Here is a 21,599-nt window from a genome sequence, read left to right as displayed (position 1 = left end):
AAAGTTAAACCAGGGCAAAGAGCTTCAGTGGCTGCCTCGGATCATTCAAGGTGTGGAATGATGCAGCCTGACCAAGCCAGGCATCTTCATCATGACTCTCAGGGAAGGTGGGGGCAGCAGGTAGACCAAAACTTGACTGAGCAATCCATGAGCACGCCTCCCATGACATGAGAGGGACTCGACCAATCCCTGGGGGCGTCCTTATCTAGTCTGCTTGTGATTGAAATCTCCAGGAGCTTTTCTGGGGCTCTGCTTACCTTAGGCTAATGCTTTAAAAAAATGAAGTTCCAGAGTAGCTGATGTCCCCCCCCTCCCCTTCCCAAGTATAAAACACTGCTACCCCTAACCGCTGTTGCCACTCAGACTCATCTGGACATAGTTTTCTTCTCAGGGACCAAAATAGTCTGCTGAGAGGGTGGGCAGCTACTGGAGCTGATTAGTGCATGTGTCTTTGTATCTTTTCTGTGGTTACCCTGGTGGTTCAGATATGGTCAATAAACCCCATAGAGTTGGAGTTAAGGAATGTTTTTTTTTTCCCCTGAAATGCTATATTAAATTATCCAAGAAGTGGAAGAGGCTTCTAACCATTTTTAAGAGTTTAATTTCACAAATCCTCTATTAAATTTCTTGGATGACATTGTGGTAGAGGTGGCCCTGGATTCTCAAAGGCCATGTCGTGACAGCGGTGACAGTTTCTACCAAGTCAGAAAGGCTTCAAATACGGGCCTGGTGATGAGCTAGGAAGGTCTCATGTCAAAAGACCAGAAGGCCCTGTTTGAGGAAACTCATTACTGAGTTTGGCTTTAGGGTAATGACTTTTGTTCCCCACGAACTCTTGTAGACCTGCTCCTCAATTTTTAAATTTTTTTTTTTTTTTGCATCGTGACCTGGCTTGGGGTCAGGACTGTCCACACTGACAAAATCACAGACCCTTGAAATCTCAAAATTAGTGATTTTACCGACCCAGAAAAAAGCCTGGCTTGGATTTGGGAAAGGTAGCTAAAAATACATGGCACCAAAAACTAACTGAGGAACTTGGCACACTCACTGACATGTGAGTAATCTTGTTTTTTTTTTTTTTTTTTTAAAAAAAAAACAAAATGATTCTCCAGTTCCATGTTCAGTCATGTTTTAATGTACACATACATGTCTACATGTACACACGCATATACACCTATCTGTGTGCACTCTGTGTGCCGGTGTTTTATGTGAACGTCTCCCACGGATGCTGCTTCGGGACAGGATCCTGCGTCTACGTCAGGGCACGCTGCCCTGGGGCATGAGGAAGTTTCTTTGATTCTGGAACATCAGGTATGTTGCTCTTTCAAAGCAGAGTCCAGAAGAGAGCCAATGTGAGTGAAAGAGTCATAAGTAGAGAAACCAGCCCACAGTGAAAGGGGCTTCTTTCTCGTAATACACTAACACTAGAACCAGAGAGGGGGTGTAATTTCCTGGAAGAAAATTCAGGAAAGCCACTTCTTCCTTACGGCAACACTGATTCCCCAGAGGCGTGCGGCCTCCGGGCCCCGGCTGCCACTCCCAGGGTTTTGTCAGAGGGGGGCCCCCTGCGGGGGGGCTCCCTCACAACTCTTACGGATGTGAGAGCCAGAAGAGGAAGCGGGGAGAAGACCCCCCATTTTCCAGGGTAACCTGATGGGAATGTCATCTGTGCCACCACACTTTCCTCCCAAATATGACTTGTATAAAAACTAAGCATGGCCTATAACTGGTGTTATTTTTCAGTGTATACCTATACATCGTTTTTGTTTCTTTCAAACAGATTTCTTCTTAGGGCTTCAGCTAATACTGGGGGCACCCTGCGTGGAAACCATTACTACATTAGGAGGAGGAGGAGGAGGACCTCGTCGGAACCGCCCACTTCGAGGCATCTTCTTCTAGGGACAGAACTTAGGGCCCAGCCGCCGTTTTCTCCATTATTATTTTAGTTCGAGTGCGTGCCGTCAGGAGACCTCGGACCCCCATGAACGCCCCTCTCCAGCCCACGGATTACAGAAGGGGAGAAGACCCAGACCCTCCCAGCTATCTCTGGCTTCTGTCCTAGACTCTCCATCCGTGGGCCCCGTGGCTTGATTCCAAACGCCCCAGCCCTCCTTCCGACTAAGCCCCGGCTCCCCTAAACATCCTAGAAGGACAAGGGAAATCTTAAGCCATTCGTGGAAACCCCAGGCTTGAGGGAGTGTCCTGATAAAACTTCCACATCCAGATCAGGCCTGTGGGCAATGGGAGGATCACAGTTTAGAAGACTCAACTTGAGAACCTGCAGGAAAGCTCCATACCGTTAGGTTGGTATGGACCTTCTCTCACTGCGATTCTACCAGACTGAAACTTTGAAAGTATCACAGGAGAAGGAATGGTGTTATGTTCTTGAATCCTAGTGCGAGCATCCAAAAAACCTAGAGCTTATAGGCTAGAGATCCGTGAGACTCACTTGCAGCAAGCTGCCTCTGCTCTGAACATGCTCTCTCTTCCTGTCAATTTTCTGGAAACTTCCATATTCTGTGCTTATATCCCCTAACTAATTCTCTTGGTAATGTCTAGTGTCTCCTTGCCTGTGACATCAGAGATGGAAAACCAACCAGATGCCCTGAAAACTGCTCCCTCCTTATAAGACTCCCCCGCCCCAAGCTGCTGCTGGAGGTCACGTTTCCCCAAGCTGTCCCCCACAGAGACTAGGAGCCAGAGAAAGCCTGGGGGGCTGAGTGTGACCTGGCCAGGCCCCTTCTCTAGGCCTTCCTGGCCGAAAGTTGTACCCCAGCTTCTTTAAACTTGCTTGCTCGTATTTCTCTTGGGATCCCTGCTCTATATTCCTGATGATGATATAGATACAGGCACACACTCCCCCCCCCCAACATGTTCATTTTAGGCCTTTGGCATTTCCCTGTGTGAGTTAAAATGTGTCATAATAAAAGGCCTATTTACACTTTTTCTGGACTACCTGATTCTTCTGTGAAGCCCCCTTGAAAAATCCCCTAATTTTTATAAAGGACACTGAGGAAGTTTATCCCTTTAAGGACAAAGGAGTGGGATGAGGAGGTATGATGGCCAGTGTATATATACCAATTCATTATTAAGAGGAAACTGTGCTAAGGGGCAAGCCTTGGAAGGGAATCCCCTCTACCTTCCCCAATGTCTCCTTGAGCTTCATCCACACTGGGTTCACCAGTTCCCCATGGATACACCATTTCATCAAGTTTGGATTTTTGAGAACCCTCCCAGTGTATTTTAATCTGGCCTATCTACTCCCATGGCTTTGATGGAAAGGCTCCAAGTCTCCAGATAGTCATTGTCCATAACTCCTGAGAAGGCAGAATATTCTGTTTCTGACTCTCCCAGGTTCTAGTTGGTCCCCATGACTGTTTACCCCCTTTCTTTCTCCATCCCCTCCCCACAAACTGCCTCTCTTATTTATGTGAGAGCTAGTTTCTAAAACTCTCGAACATCATTTTATTTATTCTTTTAGCAATCCAGGCTAGATTTGTTACATGGAAAGAGTTAGGCATGAGAAGCCTACTTTTTATCCTTAGAAGGATTTATGTCACAGTTTCTCCATCTATAGAATATCCCTTCATTTGTAGCATCTTGAGGAGGATGAGAGGCCAAATGATATCACCTGTGTGATCTCTTCTGAGCTCCTGACAGGGAAAATGAGTACAAAATCCAGATAGGATTGTTTTCTCCAGATAGGAGTTTATCTTGAGCACTCAGGACAAGGGAGTGGAAGGGTTCTACAGATGGATGGAAAGCTGAGCAATATAAGTGTGACCACATATTGTATGAGCATTAACAATTTTTAGTTGGGACTTTTTAAAAAGCACTCTAAAAAGACCTAGCAAAGTAAGCTTGCTTATATAGGCTAAGGACCTGACAAGGTATAGTCCACAAAGTGTCCCCTCTCTCTCTTTTTCTCAGGTAAATCCTAGTCTTTGACTAGATAACATAACTTCCCTATGATAACCCTTGTGCTCATGGCTAACTGGCTTCTCCAGAAGAGAAAAAAAGTAGGATTGTGTGGAGAATAGAGGGGGCAGCTAACTAATTAGTTTGGGGTACAGTGAATAAGGCGCCTTGTGAGTCAAAAGATAAAGGAGATGTTTTGTGCAAAGACAGGCAGAAACAAAGAAAGAAACAAATGTTTCCAAGTTCCGGAGAATGGGCAAACACCGACAGAGAAGTACAAGGACAAAGGCTGCTTACCCAAACAAGGGCTAGCTTGAAGTGCTTAATTATTGCTTTACTCTATAGATCAGTAAAGGCAAGGAGCTAGGCCTTTGGCTTTTGCCTACCTGGGGGCTCTCTGACTAGGTTAGCCTGGCAAATGATATTTTCATGAAGTTAACTGTCTTTCCCTCCAGGGGCCTGGGATCAGACTCTCTGCACTGAGGCCTGAGGGACTATGGGCTACCAGCCAAACCACCAAATGGAGTGAGGGGCTAGGGTATGGGGACAGAATCTGTGTCCACAGGTACTGCTTGGCCCAAGGGCCATTCCTGCTCTCTGGCCCTGAGGGAACTTGCCTACGAGCAGAAAGGACTTCTGGGGAAAAATCCATCCCACTCTGCTTACACAGAGGGAGCTAGAAGTACCCTGTCCAGGACCACTGACCCTGGAAAAGGGGAGAACAAGCTGGAGGCCCCTCTGTCTTTCCCCTTCCCTTCCAGCTTCATTAGCTCAACAACAAAACTTGTCAATCTGGTGCCCCCTTTAAGAAAACTTTGCTTCTCAGTTTCCCCCTCTGTAAAACATCCCCCTCACCTACTAGCAAATTTTCAGTGAGTTTCTCTCTTCCTAAAAGAAGGGAGACCTAAATCTCAGCATGGTTATTTGGAGTTTGGTGGGGATACTCCTAATCATTAACAGTAGGGAGACCTGTTTCAGCCTCAGTTACTTGAGGAAGAGAAATCTGTGGGATTTTGTGAGATCAAGAGTTAGCGAGTGAGTATCTTGGCAATGATGACAAGAGTCTTGAAAAAAGCTTCAACTGGAGCGTCTTAACTTCCAATTCCTTCCCTGATTCTATGGTGATGATGAACAAAAATATTTTTCACCATCTTCAGAGTAAGCAAGATTTAATTCTTTCCCAGTTGTCTCTTTCTTTTCCATCTCTCTGCCCCTCTTCTTTCTGTCTCTCTTGAGTTTCTTCCTCTAAGCATTTACTTTCTACATCTTTTTCTAAGTCTCTAAATTTTTCTGTCTCTTTCCCTTCTTCAAGATACCTTAAACAGTAGGAAGATCTTAACCTGGGCACATAGGAGCGAAAATGCTTAGAAAATCCATCCATCCTTCTTTTCCTAGTAATTCCAGGTCAGGAGTTTGACCTCCTGCCTACCACCTCCTTCCTGTCTCCCCAGCCCAGCTACTCGGTTACAGAGAATCTTTGTAGAACCCTCAGAGCTGCCTCATTAACGACCAACTGTCACACAGGTTCTCAGGGGCCTTTCCTCAACATTGGTCACCTGCCTACGTCTACAGGCAGCTTGTCAGTCCACACAGCGGCCCAAACTGAGGTTATCCGAGGTGGAAAGACGGGTATCCCCACCTTCTTCGGTCCAGGTCGCACAGTTATACCCAAGCTGCCCTCAGGGACCAGATCTTCTTACACCGAATCCCCCTTGCCTCATTCTGCCTTGGGTAGGTTCCTGGAGTTGTTCTGATCTACTTGCTGAGACTAGCAGCTTCAAATCCTTTGATGCTAATCTCAGGAGCTCTGAATTCTATATGCTCCTATTTCTGACAGGCCAAAAATAAAATCTCATCCCCTCTCAGTGCTTCAATGTCCCCCTGCATGAAATATGTAGAATTATCCCCACACACTCCCTGCCTTATATTGATTTGGAGAAGTGTTCATACCTATAATAAAGGGCCTCAAGCCTTTGAAAAGAGATGCTAGCTAAATATGTGGCTAATTTGGGCTAGTAAACTCGATTCTTCCTTTCTCACAAAGGGCTTCAGAGCCTGGAAGAGGAGACAAATATGTCTGAAAGTATTTCCAAACACCCACCTTATATTTTGGTAGGATGACTTTGGATCTCCCTCTCAGGGAAGGCCATGGATTTGTCTTCAGGATCCTTCAGTTTCTAGAGGAGATGTGCTCATCAATATGGTTTGTATCTATACAGAAAGTTTGCCCAAGCCTAGATGTTGGCTTGTGGGGTTCCACATCTGGGCACATCTGGAGAAAAGAGGCCCAATGTCCTCCAAAGCAGCTAAAGCACACCAGAGAGACCCTGAAGGATGCTGAGTTCTTCTCTAGACAGCCTGACTGAGCACCTTACTGTGACAAGTTCTGGCCCCCCTTTAGAAAGTTCCTTCATCTGTAGAACATCTCCTCCCCCATTAGCTAACTTAAACACAGGTATACAGCTTTTGCTGAATCCAAAAAATAAACACAAACTTCCATAGATACCACAAGTATCACTTAATAATAGCTAACATTTCCATGGTACCGTTAAGTGTTTTCCTTACAGCGGCCTTATGAGGTAGATAGCATCCATTTATCTTATCTCCTTTTTGCAGATGAAGAAATGGAGCTCAGTGAGTTTGTTAGTATTAATGTATAAGAGATTAATATTTTCCCCTTTTTTTTTGCTTCTTTGCATTTGGTTTAAATATGAAAGGCAGCCTGAGAGTTACATTACACCAGGTGTGGTAGAGACTTTAGAAATGATAAGAAAACTGAGGTCCAGATTAGGAAAGTGATGTACCCAAGATCTCACTCCTAGCTATACCGATACTTCAGCCTCTCCTTAATATGTCCTCCCTAGCTTTTATTTTGTCAAGGGCTCCTGTCTCCTCATTTTGCTTTCCCACTGAGAATAAACCCATTTCATGGGTCAGGTGGCATAGGGAATAGAGCTCTGGGCCTGGAGACAGAAAGATCTGAGTTCAGGGCTTTAGCTGTCTGACATTGGGCAAGTCACTTAACTTGTTTGCCTCCGTTTCCTCAAAGGTAAATCAGTGATAATAACCTTCCAAAGTTGTATGAACAACAAATGAGATATTTGCAAAGCACGGAACACAATGCCTAACACGTAGTAGGTCCTCCATAAAGGTTTATTCCTTCCTCTTTCTTTTTCAGTGACCATATAATCCAATCTCTTTGTCTCTTAAAATACTTCAAAGCTCAACTCAGGTTTGTTTCTTCAGGGAAGCCTTTGCCTTGCTCCGTTTAATTATTAATGTTCTTACCTTTCTGAAATGAACTTGTATTTGTTTATCTATTTTAAAGATTGTATCTATACCAGCCATTAGATGTAAATGCTTTTAAAGTAGGTATTGTTTGTCTTTTTCTCCCTAACCTAGGACAATGTTTCTTGTATAGGAGGGACTTAATATGAACTTGTCATTGAACTGATAGTTTAGTTCTTGCTTTAGGAAATATGAAACATATTGATGAATAAGAACTCTACTTAAGGTCCTATATAGACAGAGCAAAAAATACGTATGGGCAGGGTGAGAAGGGGAGAGAAAGGGTGGTGAGATTAAGCTGGAAAGGGCCTTGAAATCTGGATTTTATTCAGTAATCATATAGGATGTGATGATGATAAAAGCATTTCTACAATACTTTAAGGTTTGCAAAGTATTTTACAAATATTATCCATTTGATACTCAAAACAACCCTGAGAGCTAAGTGTTACTCTTATCCCCATTTTACAGATGAGGAAATTGAGGCAGAGATTAAATGATTTGCCTGAGATCACACAGCCAGAAAATATCTGACGCCAGGTTTGAATTCAGAATTCAGAATTGGAGGTAGGGAGAAGTATTGAAAGCTTTGGAGCCAAGGGATGAAGTAATCTGAATTCTGCCTTAGGGGGAGATTCATCTGGTAGTGGCCTGAAGGATGGGATTGGAGAAATAAAAGTTTGAAAAGTGATTCTTAGTCTACTCGACATTACCCACCTCAGGAAGAGGCAGGAGTCGTTTAAGGGAATGACCACATCAGGTAGCACTAATAGTTAAAAAATGGAGCAAGTGCCTTGTTCCCGCGAATGTCCCTCCCCTCTTCCCACGGTCCACTCTAGGGTCATAAGCTTCTAAGAGAGGTAGGCAGGGCTTCTGCCTTGCAGCCTCAAGGCCAAGGAATGTTAGCTCTCGGCCCAATGGCTAAGGAGAAGCATGGGGGCAGGCCAAGGAGGGCGGATGAGCAGATTATATAAGAGCCGTGGCTATCTGGCTGTGCAGCTAGAAACATAGTGAAAGCAGATCTCCATGCTGGAGGCAGCAGGGGCTGAGGCAGGGTCAGGAAAGGGGTGTTGCAAATTGGATCCTGCTTGGAACCTGCCCAACCGCACTGTTTACCTCCCCAGTGACTAAGAGCTGAATAGAAAAGGTTGCTTTTGTCTTACTCTAACTCCCTTCCAGGGCAGACGCTGGCTACTTGGTTTGGTTCCCCTGGGAGGGGAAGAGTGCTATTTCTCTAAAGACTAAATTTTGGTCTTGTTGCAGGTGGCAATGAAGCTGCTAATAGCAGTGAGCCTCATGTCCGGCCTGCTGGGGATGGTCCCTGGCCATTTACCAAAGAATGGAGATAGGATGTGTGTCTACCAGGTGATCTCCCAAGGGGATGCTTCATTTTGCACGTGAGTAGAATCCACATATGTGGGAGGGAGGGTGGGAGGAAGGAAGGGTCAAGATGGGATTTAGGCATTTGTTCTGGGTAGGGAACCAGGGGAGGGGATTCTCCTGAAGTGAGGGGCAAGAGTCCCTGGTTCTAGGTCACTTTGGCTGAAGTCCAAGGGGAAAAAGATAGAATCTTAGGGGATCTAGCCTGTGGGTCACCTTAGCTGAGAATACTACTGATTTTTTTCCCCTGGGCCTGAGTGGATAATTGTCTGGAAGCAGCTGGTTTATAACTCGGACTCTCTTCTCCCTTCTCTGTTGAGTGGAGAAAAGTGTCATGAACCAGTAAGACAAAATCCCTCATTACAACAAAATTTAGTTCTCTGAAAAACAACCTTCTCCCCTGAATGAGGATTAATTTTTTTTTTAAGATGACACTCATTAGGCCTTGGACTCATCCCTCCTCTCTTCAAAGAAGAACATAGACATAACTTTTATTATGGCCAGAGGACAGAACACTTCAGTATAACCAAGGGCCAAACAGGGGAAAAGGCTATAGTCATAGATGCAGGAGACTGGCCCTTACTAGCCGTGATCCCGAAATGCTGAGGCTGGCATTTTACTCAAGATTTTTTTAAAAAGATTAAAAGAAATAAAGTTGGGCAAAACTAGGCAGGGTCAGTGTGTACTTCACGGGCCAAAAATCTGGAAGAACACAGTCTCCAAGAGTTCCTGCAGGGTGTTAACACTCCCTTTCCCTCTGCACAGGAGGCCTTGGTCTTTGAAAAAGAAACTTTACTTTCTGCTAAGCATTGATTCAGTAAGCAAATCTGCTTAAATGGAAAAGAACTAGAGCTCCTAGGCCTTTTATCACTTTCTGTCCAGGGAGAAAGTAATCTGATAAGGCAGGTCATTTATACTCTGCCATTCTTGGCTTAATGGGCTCCTGCCTTCTTGCCTGCTTGAAATATATGATTTAAAATGGAAAGTAAATGGTAGCCAAGCTTGTTCTTTCTCTTTTTAAAATGTATTTTTATTTTTAAATTTTATTTTTAATTTATTAATTTTAATTTTAATTTATTTTAATTTAAAAAAACTTTTAAAATTTTTATTAAAAAATTTTTTTTACATTTTCTTCAAAGTTTGTTCTTAAAGGAAGGAAGTCCTGTTTAATTTCAGACAACTTGAAGAATATTGCTGGAGACTTTCCTACCCCCTTACCCCCAAATCATATCAGCTGGACAGCTACCTTCTGTGCCTGTATATATCCCCAGACTTCTATATTTTATTTGTTCCTAAAATAATCCATGCAGAGACTAGGCTCTTATAGACCAAATCCAATTTAAAGATATCCTGCAATTAATCTTTATTTAAAAAAGAAAAGAAAGAATAGAAGAAAACATGAATAGAGGCAACTAGATGACACAGTGCTAGATCTGAAGTCACAAAGACCTGCATTCAAATCCAGCTTGAGATACTTAGCATGACCCACGACAAGTCATTTAACCTCTGTCTTGCTTCATTTTTCTTAACTGTGAAACAGGAATCATAATAGAGCCTATTCCCAAGATTTTTGTGAGGATCAAATGAGATATTTGTTAAAAAAAAAAAAAAGGCTTAATACAGAGCCTGGCACATAATAGGGGCAGTAGAAATGCTCATTCCCTTCCTTTTCCATTTCCTTAGGTTTGAAAATGGAACCTGATTGTTTTTAACTTGGGTTTTTAAACCCCAGACCCATTCTTGTGTTCCTAGGCTGCAGCTCTGCAATGCTTCTAATATCTTAGGAAACCAGATGTCCAATGATCTTCTCTCTCTCTCTCTCTCTCTCTCTCTCTCTCTCTCTCTCTCTCTTCTCTCTCTCTCTCTCTGTTTCTCTCTCTCTCTCTGTTTCTCTCTCTCTTTCTCTCTCTCTCTCTCTCTCTCTCTCTCTCTTCTCTCTGTTTTTCTCTCTCTCTCTCTCTGTTCTCTCTCTCTCTCTCTCTGTTCTCTCTCTCTCTCTCTCTGTTTCTCTCTCTCTCTCTCTGTTTCTCTCTCTCTCTCTCTGTTTCTCTCTCTCTCTGTTTCTCTCTCTCTCTCTGTTTCTCTCTCTCCCTCTCTGTTTCTCTCTCTCTCTCTCTCTCTCTCTCTCTCTCTCTCTCTCTCTCTCTCTCTCTCTCTCTCTCTGTCTCTCTGTGTTTCTGTCTCTCTCTGTGTCTCACTCTTCTTCTCTGCAGGGGCAACCTCAATGTGATCTACCCAGAGATAGGGGACATTGGCTGCATGTACGTCCCTGACTGTAACAACTTCAGACAGAAGATGGGCAGTTGGGGCAAACCTGCCATCAAATACTCCCAGGCTCATGAGGTGAGTGCACTGGACCATATGGGAAGTCGTCAGCACTGTTATTGTCATCAGCCTGCCATGGGCAGTGTGGCGTCTCAGGTGGCTGAATGCTACCCTCATTCCTTAAAGACCAACAGAGGCAGGCAAAGCCATTGATCTCCCCTGCAGGGGGTGCAATGAAGGATAGAATATAACTTCTTACACTTGCACATTTTTATAATATTGGAAAGCCCTGGTCTCTGTGGCACAGGGGGAGTTTGTTTAAGGTAACACCAGTTTTATGCATTACAAGGAAGGTTCAAAGCCTTTGGATAACGAAAAGTTGGGAGGAAGAGATATATTTCAAATATAAGGATGGTTTGCCCTAGACAGCCAACTTTTCTCAGTCTGAAGACCAGGATGAGGGATTCCAAGAAGCCAATGATATGAACAAATCTGGAAATCAAACACCTCCCACTCTCGCCCACACCCCTAGCCACCCTACCCACCTTGGCTTTTTCATTTTCCTCCAATGCCAAGACCTGGTGAAATAAGAGGCATTACCTGCCTCAGGTGGCTAGATGCACTTTTTAGAAGCTCCAAAAATTTTCCCCCAAGAATTTTTGACCCTTGGCCAGTACCATAAGAGATGTGCTCTGATATGATGTAGAGTATAACTGTGATGGCTTAGGTGGAAACATTATGAGGATTTGCTACAGGATTTGCCCTTGGTTTGTAGGGCAAAGGTGGTCTATGAATATTAGGAAATCAAGATATAGGGGAAATCATTGTGTTTCTGGGAAATCTGGGATAAGAGACCTTTGTGACCTATTTTAAAGTTTGATAAACTTTGGGTTCCTCTCCTGAGTGCCATTTTCTTGTCTTTCCCTTGGTTGGTGAAGGAGTTGTTTGATAATGTACAAGAACCTGGTTTTAGAGATTTATTCTTTCTGAATGGGGCCCATTTGAGACTGTGGGTTCTGGATGAGAATGCCCTTTGAACTCAAGGATCCCTATTGAGGATAATTGAGTTAATGAATAGGATTATTGGACAATTGTGTCTCTGGGTCAAGAAGAGGATTAAGTTGTGAGAGATTTTTAGAAATTGTCAGCCTCTAGTTCTCGGATCAAAGGATCTTAGTGGACCAAGGATTCACATGAGGAATGTTTAATTTGCTGGGGAATCAGGCCTTTATATGGAAGAGATGACCTGCAGGTCTCTGACTGGGCATCTGAGGGTACAATGTGGAAGATTCCGCCGGGTGCGTTTAAAGATGCTTACTAGTATGTGACCTGGGCAATCCACTTAATCTCATTTGTCTCAGTTTCCTCATCTGTAAAAATAAAGTGGAAAAGGAAATGGGAAACTATTCCAGTATCTTTGCCAAGGAAACCCCAATGGGCTCATGAAGAGTTGGACACGACTGAGCAACAACAGTAGACTGAGCCGAGGGAGCTGAGGGTCTGGCATTGGCAAGAAAGTCAGGAGCTCGGCATCTTAGGCCACGAATTAAGAGATGACTAAGATTTAGCTAAGAGCAGTTGAGGGCAAAGAGATATGTAATTTCATTAAAGTCAGACTTCCTCCATTGGTCCTGACCACACCTTCCTTTTAATTAGCAAACATGACTTAGAGCGTCAGGGTGCCTATTTCCCCTTTTCCCCCCAGTTCACCTCTCTGGGACCACCCCGGTGATGAGCCTGCCCCAACTTAATCCGGCTGGTGCTTGCACCTCGTACCAAAAGCTAATTCGGTCTTCTGACCATGGACCAAGCCTGCAAACATTTGGACTCTGCTGGCGCAACCTTTGAGAACTCAGGCTAACCTCCTTGCCATGATAAAACATAAGGATAGGATGTTAATGGAAGTAGTTAGTCTAAAATCAAGGGCAAGTTGCCAAATCCCAGCCCCACAGAACAGGCAAGAGTCAAATGCCGAGTCAAGAGGTAATCCCTCTTTCAATAATTATAATAATAGCAATGATAATAATATTTATATAGTGCTTACTTTGTACCAGGCACCATACTAAGCACTTTGCACATATCACCTTATTTGAAATGTACAGCAACCCTGGAAGGTAGGTGCTGTTATTGCTCTCATTTTACAGATGAGGAAACTGAGGTTAAGTGACTGCCCAGGGTCACACAGCTTTAAGTAGCTGAGCCTAGATTTGATTTTGGGTCCCCCTGGCTCCACTCTATCCCCTGTACTACCTAGGTGTCCTTACTTTTTCCTGATGTTTTAAAAGCAGGAGCACTAAGAAATCTTCTCAGTTTGCATAGATATAAAAGTCATATGACTACAGTGTGTAGGAAACCCTGTAGTGGTATCTACCATATCCTATTTTATTGAGTGGAAGTGACTGAGAGGACTTTTACTTTCTCCCTCCCCCCACTCTAGCCTTACATCTTCCTAGACGATTTTCGGAACTTTGGCCACGCTGATTCTGCTCTTAGCATGGGAAGCACTTTTGTCTCTCCCTCTGTCCCATGAAAACCCTGAGCACTCCCTGAGAATGAAGTTTCAGCCAAACCTCCCTAGAGGTCATAGCGCTGTCCAAACTGCTCCGTGGCTGTACCTGCCTGGGCTGGAGTGATTCTCTAGCTTACTGCCAGCTGTGCAGGAGCAGAAAGCCGCTGGCCACTCTGGCCTCCCGGGTGCCCTGCAGTTGTTTTAAATGTAGGCTAACAGATAAATCCAGACATAACTCATCATTCTTATGGCTTAAGGACTCATCTGTTAATTTTCTCACTTTCCTTCTCAGTGTATTCCTAAAGAATTCTTATATGCTAAATACATTTACTGAATGGAAATCAAAAGCAAATTGCAACCCCTTTTGAGCATAGGTATTGCCTTTTCAACTTCCCATCTCCCTGTCTTGGGCTTTGTCCTTCCCTTTCACCATTAACATGAGCTTTATCAAGCCAACTCAATCTCAAGATTACCGGTTCACCACCAAGGCTAGCTCATTCTTCTACCATGAATGGCCAATGGTAATTATTGGCCCGCGTGTACTCTATGTGTCAGCTATTGGCGCTAGGAAAATGTGCCTCGGTTATCTATGTGGCCATTTGCAGCGTGCCTCCAATGTGTTCAGACGTGTTTCAGACTTGTCCCCAAAGTGTGTCAGTTTTCTGTAATTCCGTGATGTGTTTTCTGGAAACTGACCCCCAGTCACCCATGTGGCCAGACAGCTGCACCTCGGGAGATTAAGTCCAGAAGTCTATATACAAAGCTTGGCTCCACCTTTTTGCAAGAGAATGGAATGGCAGCACAGCCCGTGGCAACTGCCCTTGAGAGGCAACTATATCTCTCCATAGCATCTAAAGACCTTGGAAACTTTAGCAAACAGCGGGCACCTAGTATGCGGAGGGAGGCTGCCACACAAAGAGCGACATGGGACCTTGTTCAGGACTCCTGAGGTCCCCAATTTAGCCCACAGCCATGGGGCAATGGATTTGTTAACCTGAAACCCTCAGCTTCTTTCCGGCCAGGTCATTCATTAGGATAACCAAGAGAAAAAAAATGGAAGAAATGGAGGTTGTGGGCTCAGTACAGAATATGAGGGGTTTGAAGTCTGATATAGGAGTACTCATCAGCAAGTCAATTCTAGGGGGGAGAAGGGGAGAGAGAGAGAGAGAGAGAGAGAGAGAGAGAGAGAGAGAGAGAGAGAGAGAGAGAGAGAGAGAGAGAGAGAGACTTATGGATTTTGGGAAGCTGGATTTCTGATGAGATGTCATTTGTGAAGTTCTAACACAAAGTAATATAAAAATGCAAGAATAGAAGAAAATGTGGCTTTCCTATGCCTTGTTCTTCCTTCAAGAATCCTTGATTTTATTAAGATGGGTATATCTTTGATGTGTGATCATTGTAAACCCTCTGTTCCTGGATACATGTTTTAAGAGATGTTTTGACTTCAGTCCATCCTAATGAAGAGCCCTTTCCAAACCTAGGCTGATCCTTTCCAACTGGGTAGAAACCACAAGGGCTGAGATCATTCAGGTTCCAAGAACCCAGGATCAATTCTCTATTACAATAACTCACTGAAATTGCACTCAGAAATGAGCTTCAAACATATCATTTCAATTCAATTTAAACATATCTTGGATATCTTCAATGTATGAGAACTATGCATATTGCCACATAAGACATAAGAAATGCTAAGAAAGCATCCTATGATGGATTACATCCTTCTAGTTGAATGTAAATTTCTTGAAGGCAGTGTATACCATGCCAGCATATAGGAAGTCTAATATATGCTTCCTTTATCCATCTCTCTATTAGCTTGGCTTCAATGAGCTTAAAGTTAGTTAGTTGCACAAACCAATGCAACCAAAATTAGAAGGAAAGCAAGAAACTGGGAAAGGGGAGGATTTCTATACAAGTATCTCTGATTAAGGCCTCATTTCCCAAATATATAGAAAACTGAAAATAAGAATACAACTCATTCCCCAATTGATAAATGGTCAAAGAATATGAACAGGCACTTTTCAGATAAAGCAATAAAATCTATCTATAGTCATATGAAAAAATGCTCTAAATCATTGTTAATTAAAGAAATGCAAATTAAAACAATTCTGAGATACAACCTCACACCTATCAAATTGGCTAATATGATAAAAAAGGAAATAAATGTTGGAGACGGTGTGGAAATACTGGGATACTGATGCACTCTTGTTAACTGATCTAATCATGTCTAAAGGGTTATCAAATTGTGCATATCCTTTGATCCAGAAATACCTCTAATATGTCTATATCCCAAAGAGAGTTTTTTTTAAAGGTGGGAGCTGAAAGCTATTAGTACAAAAATATTTATAAGCAGCTTTGTTAGTGGTATCTAAAAACTGGAAATTAAGGGGATGCCTTAATCAATTGGGAAATGGCTGAGCAAGTTGTGGCATATGATTATAAAGGAATATTATTACACTATCAGAAATGATGAACAGGATGATTTCAGAAAAACCTGGAAAGACGTAAGTGAATTGATACTGAGTGCAGTGAGCAGAACCAGGAGAACATTGTACACAGTAATAGCAATATTGTATGATGAACAACTGAATGATTTATCTATTCTCAGAATACAGTGATCCAAGGTAGTTCCAAAAACTCATGATGAAAAATGCTATCCAGCTTCAGAGACAGAACTGATGGTATCTGAATCAGACCAAACCATACTATTTCCCCTTTTTTCTTTCTTTCTTTCTTTTTTTTTGTTTTGTTTAAGTTTTTTTTTTATCCACTAGTATGAAAATGTTTTACATTCATTATTGCACAGGTACATACACAGATTACTATGGTGGAGGAGAAAAGGGAGAGAAGAGATAGAATTTGGAACTCAAAACTTAACAATGATGTTAAAAATTGTCAAAATTACTTTTAAGGGTCTAAATGACTAGGATACAACTTAGACTGTGATAAAACCATGGAAGGAACACAAAGCTATGAGGTTTCAGAGAAGAGATCACTCCAGGGAAGACATTATGGAGGAGGTGGCTTTATTTGAGGGACGGAATTATAACAGGTGGTCAGATGAGGATACCAGCAGGGCCAAAGGTGATGTTTTATTAAGGGAGGATCATGAAACTCCTGCAGCTGAGACTACGACCTGTCTCTCTGGCTGAACAGAATTAGGCACTAGCTTTGTCTCTGACAACTCCAGGCTTGCCAGCCGTCCTTCAATTCTTCCACGAGATGGCAGCATAAGCCTTTCTGAGCACAGGGCACATCCCGTTGGCACTGCACGGAACTCCCTGCAGCTCCTGTTGCATTCGATCGCAGGAAATGGACTTTGAAGGGGAGGGTGGGGGGTCTCAGAGAAGGCACAACCAGCCTTTTACAAAAAAAAGGGAAAGTGAGGCGAGAGAAGTGACCTGAGTAAAGCCTCCCCACAGCAAGGTAAAGACAAAGCTGAGCCAAAAAGGAGCCAAGCGTGCAGCAAGACCAAGAGGCGGCCTTGATGTTTCCGACGGGGCTCAGTGCTCCGAGATATGGGCACAGAACTCACATGCTTTCCAAGGAGAAGGAGGCACTGGGGCAGGACCTTGATGGAGACACACATGCAATAAATCCTTTCCACTGATTAAAGATACCTCGCATTTGGCAAGCAAAGGGCTTTGTATCTGATCTTGGAGGTTAGAAGGAGTCACTAGAGTTTATTGGGTAGAATGGAGAATGGGGAGGAGAGGGTGAGTGACATGATCCCTATGCTTAGGAAAGTCACTTGGGTGGTGACTTCCCAGAAATAAGAATCAAGCAGTGAAAACTTAGACCCACTTACTACTTCCCAAACTTGCAGGCAATGTAGATTGTAAGTCTGCTCAGTCAGTCACCATAAGCCAGTCAAATAGACGTTAGTTATAACTATGTACGTGGCAGCCTAGGAGAAGGTTAAAGAGACGGTGGGAATTTGCTCAGCAATTGGAACTTGGGAGCCTCTGGATCTGAAAGCATGAAATCTCAGCACCAGATCTGCAATGAACTGGAATCTTGTGGTCATGGAGCACCGGGGATGGGAATCACAGCTGGGAGCCGTGAGCCATTGCTACCTGGCCTGAAAGTAGAAAAGCCTCCCAGTGCTGGAGGAATTAGAGACAGGACAGCCCAGATTCCTAACTTCTCATTTTCCTCCTCTCCGTGCTATGTCTCTTTGTTCAAATCTTCCCATGTGGATCAGCCTCCCACCAGGTCTGCCGCAGACCTTCCCTCCAACCAAAGTCTGTCTGGGGGATAGCGTCCTCATCTCCTTTGCTTGTACTGGCTTATGGGGGGTATTTCCCAAGGAGAATATGTTCTTTCTTCCTGCCTGTCCCTCATCACACACAAACGAGGCAACTGAGTTCAGGGAGAAGTAGCTTCTTTAAGGCCCAAAACTTGTTTGCTAAAAAGTTGGATTGAGACGATTACCTAATTGGGATGAGGTCCTTGAGGGTGGAGGGAAGGCCCTGGAGCCAAAGAAAATAGGTGGCAGCTATTCCAGATAACAAGCAAAGAAAACAAGAACGAGTCAGTCCCCTCTCTCTTTTCCCTAGTACATTAGGTTGGGAGCTTTATCAGGGCAGGAACAGGGTTTTACTTACCTAAATATCTCCTTTGTTTTGCAGGGTGCTGGCATAGTTGCTTAATGAATACTTGTAATTTGATTTGGTACCCAAAAGTCAGTCAGGACTAGGAAAAGGCCAGTGTGGGATGGTGGTGAATGATCTGGCAGACTCTTGTTTCCTCCAAGAGAAAGGGCTCAGCTCCATTTGACTCATGAAAAGACAAACTAGTATGGGAAAAGCCTGCTAAATTGTGTCACATGCCTCATCAATCACAGAAGTCAGGTTTGGGCAATAATGGCCGAAAGTCATGTTCAAATTCTTGGGCCACCAGCTCAGACATTTACGCTGTCTTAGAAAAGTCTCGTCATCTCTCCAGCAGCTGCCTTAGTGACTGGCGGAGCCCTCCTTTTCAAGGGCTAGGCAAAAATTGCAGCACATCTCACTTAAGCTGACAGATTGGAAACACATGGAGAGAGGAAACACACACAATCGAAAACATAGCTACAAATACATACATATGTATGCATATATTGGAAGAGTACTTCATCGCTAATTAAGCATTTTTTGGAATCCATTATTTGTGCCTTGCAACAATGCTGTGCCAGCATCAAGGATCCCTGAAGTCGGAAGGTCTGGATTTGAGTTTTGACCCTGACATTTAAGCCTGGTTGATTCTACACCTGTGATTCTATAAGGTGCAAGAATTTGAATAATCATTCTTTTTTTCGGCTCAGTTTCCTCAATTGTAAAATGGGAATAATACTACTTGCTACTTCACAGGATGATTCTGAGGATCAAACAAAGTGATGCATTTTTAAAAGCCCTTTCTAAAATGTTACATAAAGATATTCTATGGATAACATGGGAATGTCCAGCCTAACAGCAGTGGCTCTGAGCTATTCAAAGAATGAAGCCAAAATGAAGTCCAGATTTAAGAATCTGGATTTAAGAATATCCTTATCATAGGCTATGACTGATCTTGCCAAAGGAGGAGGTCATGGATTGCAAGTCCAGAGCAGGTTTGATAAGATAAGAGTCAGGGAGAAAAATTTGGAACTCAAAAATCTTATTTTAAAAATGGTTGTTGAAAACAATTCTTTATATATAACTGGAAAAAAATAAAATACTATTTACCAAAAAAATAAATTGGGGCAGCTAGTTGGTGCAGTGGATCGAGCCCCAGCCCTGAAGTCAGTAGGAACTGAGTTCAAATTTAGACTTAAGACACTTAATACTTCCTAGTTGTGTGACCCTGGGCAAGTCATTTAACCCCAATTCCCTCAATCAAAAAAAAAAAAAAAAAAAGGCAATTTTAAAAAAACCTTCAGAAAGAAGTATGAGTAGGAAACATCTAAAAGTCAAGTCAGCTAGAATTTGTTAAGTACCTTTGTTTTGTTGTTGTTCAATCATCTCCCGTTCTCATGGGGCTTTCTTGGTAGAGAGACTGGTTTGTCATTTTCCTATCCAGTATGTCTCCATTTTATAGATAGAAACTGAGGCAAAAAGGAGTTAAGTGACTTGCCTAGATTCACCCAGCTATTAAGAGTCTGAGGCTGGATTTGAACTAGACTTCCTGACTTGGGGCCCATTGTACCACCTCATTGAACCCTTTTAAGAACCTACTTTATGTCCAAAAAACTGTGTTAAGTACTTGGAATATAAAAAAAATACAAATGACAGATCTTGTCTCACAATCTAATGGGGGGAGGGAAGACGAAACACAAATAACTATGTGAATACAAACTATGGACATCAGGGATAAATTGGGAATAGTCTCAGAAATAGGCAATAGCATTAAGAAAGACCAGGAAAAGTTTCTTGCAGAAAGTAGGATTTTAGCTGAGACCTGAAGGAAGCCAGAAGGGGGAGATGAGGAGTGAGAGCCTTCCAGGCATGGGAAATAGCCAGTGAAAGAAAATGCTAAGAATAAAGAGATGGTGTTTCCTGTACCCTAAGGAATAGCTTGGAGGTCAGATAGAGAAGTTTTTGTGGATTGCAAACCCAAAGCAAGCTTGATATGACAGTTTAAAATATTTATCTTAGATTGTATCGAAAGGCATAATATCTAAGATCAGGGGAGCTGATAGTCCAATTGTACTCTGCTCTGATTTGACCATATCTAGAATATTGTCTTTAATTTTGTGAGTCCCATTTTAGAAAGAACATGAATAAGATCCCTTCCAAAACTATTTTCTATCCATTGTGTATGTTTTATATATACATATATATGTGTACGCAAGTGTATAAATATGCATATATACATATATGCATTCATTATAATGTAAGCTTCTTGAGAAAAGGGTCTATTTTCTTTTGGTGAGCACCTGCCTTCCAGTTGTTTAGTATAGTACCTGATATGTAGTAAACACTTAATAAATGCTTGGTAACTGATGAACCAGAAAATATCTAGAAGAGGACCACCAGGATAGTAAAGAGTCCCTGCCATAACAATATAAGAACTGGGGGAGGGAGCGTTTAGCTTGAAGAACAGACAAAAGAAAGGAAAACATATTAACAGTTTTCAAGATTTTGAAGAATTGTCAAGTAAAGAGAAAATGGGTTTATTCTAGTGGAAATCGGCAGACTTAATTTTGCTGTAAAGAAAAATTTAATGATGGGAGTTATCCAAAAGTGAAACAGGCTCCTCCTCATCATAGATCCTCAAGCAAAAACCTGGATGACCCTTCATTTGGTATGGTTCCAGGATGAAAGGGGGAGGTCCTGTTCAGGAATAGGTAGTCAGCCCTTAGCTGAACTCAGGGGTCCAACTTTGAGATTCAGAAACTCTATGATTGAAGCTGCCTCATTTTGGGAGAAGAGAGTACTGTGTAAGGAAAGACAAGGTCTTGAAGTCAAGACTTGAATCAGTCAACAAGCATTAAGTTTGCCTTGTGCCAAGTGCCAAACTCAGTGCTTCCTTTGAGGGAAGTCCTCTACCAAAGTACTCAGTCCTTTCTAGTCTCAGAGAGTTGCCTAGAAGTGCTCAGAGAGGTTCATTGACTTGCCCAGCACGGGCCAGACACAGGACTTGAACGCAGGTCTTCTGGAATCCTGAGTCAGTTCTCCACCCGAGAGGCAACACTGTCTCAAGCTCTTCTTGCCATTCCTTAACATCTTAAATGTGGAAGGATGGTGGCTCCTTGGCTCCCTCTATTGGACTTTGGTGTGAAGGAGAGAAGACCCGGACTCAGCCCAGGCTGCAGTCAATCTGTCTGGCTCTATTCCATGACCCAGACTTTAGCCTGGACCTTAGCCAACCCACCCTACTCCCACCTCCACCCCCTCCCCCCTTCAGCATCGTCCACCCTTGGTTCCAAAAGGCTCTAGGTAAGAAGGGCAGCTGAGCTAGTGACGATGATCACTTCTGTTGGTAAATCACTTTTCCATCAAAAAATTCTTTTTAATTCAACAAACATATATTGAGCATCTACTATGTTCCAGGCGCTATATATAGAAAGACAAAAAGGAAATCTTTCATGCCCAGGAGGATTCCACATATCACTAGATTGAAGCAACAAGTACTCAAATAAGTATACTACCAAATATATGCAAAGTTAATAAATATAATCTGCGGAGGAGAGAGTCTTCAACTACTGAGTGTGGAAGGTGGACATAAGGACACCTTATTCCAAAAGGTTTGATTAATAGACCTTGCAGTTTCCTCCTAATAGCTA

The 21,599-nt window shown here is 43.0% G+C and overlaps 1 protein-coding gene across 4 annotated transcripts in view; it reads left to right on the top strand.

Moving 5' to 3' along the window:
- The first annotated feature begins 8,139 nt into the window (after positions 1-8,139).
- PEBP4 (phosphatidylethanolamine binding protein 4) overlaps positions 8,140-21,599 on the top strand; it is a 257,467-nt gene continuing 244,007 nt past the window's right edge. Inside the window, exons 1-3 of one of the 4 annotated variants that reach the window (XM_051975717.1) lie at positions 8,140-8,350; positions 8,467-8,600; positions 10,797-10,926. In XM_051975717.1, the coding sequence (XP_051831677.1) occupies positions 8,473-8,600; positions 10,797-10,926 (258 nt within the window). In that variant the 5' untranslated portion in view covers positions 8,140-8,350; positions 8,467-8,472. The remainder of the gene's footprint in view (positions 8,351-8,466; positions 8,601-10,796; positions 10,927-21,599) is intronic. The other 3 variants (XM_051975718.1, XM_051975715.1, XM_051975716.1) reach the window with 3 other exon arrangements.

The sequence above is a fragment of the Antechinus flavipes genome, chromosome 2, assembly GCF_016432865.1.
Source record: "Antechinus flavipes isolate AdamAnt ecotype Samford, QLD, Australia chromosome 2, AdamAnt_v2, whole genome shotgun sequence".
Lineage (NCBI taxonomy): Eukaryota > Metazoa > Chordata > Mammalia > Dasyuromorphia > Dasyuridae > Antechinus > Antechinus flavipes.
Note: the sequence above shows the minus strand (reverse complement) of the source record. Positions and strands in the feature narration are given on the sequence as shown.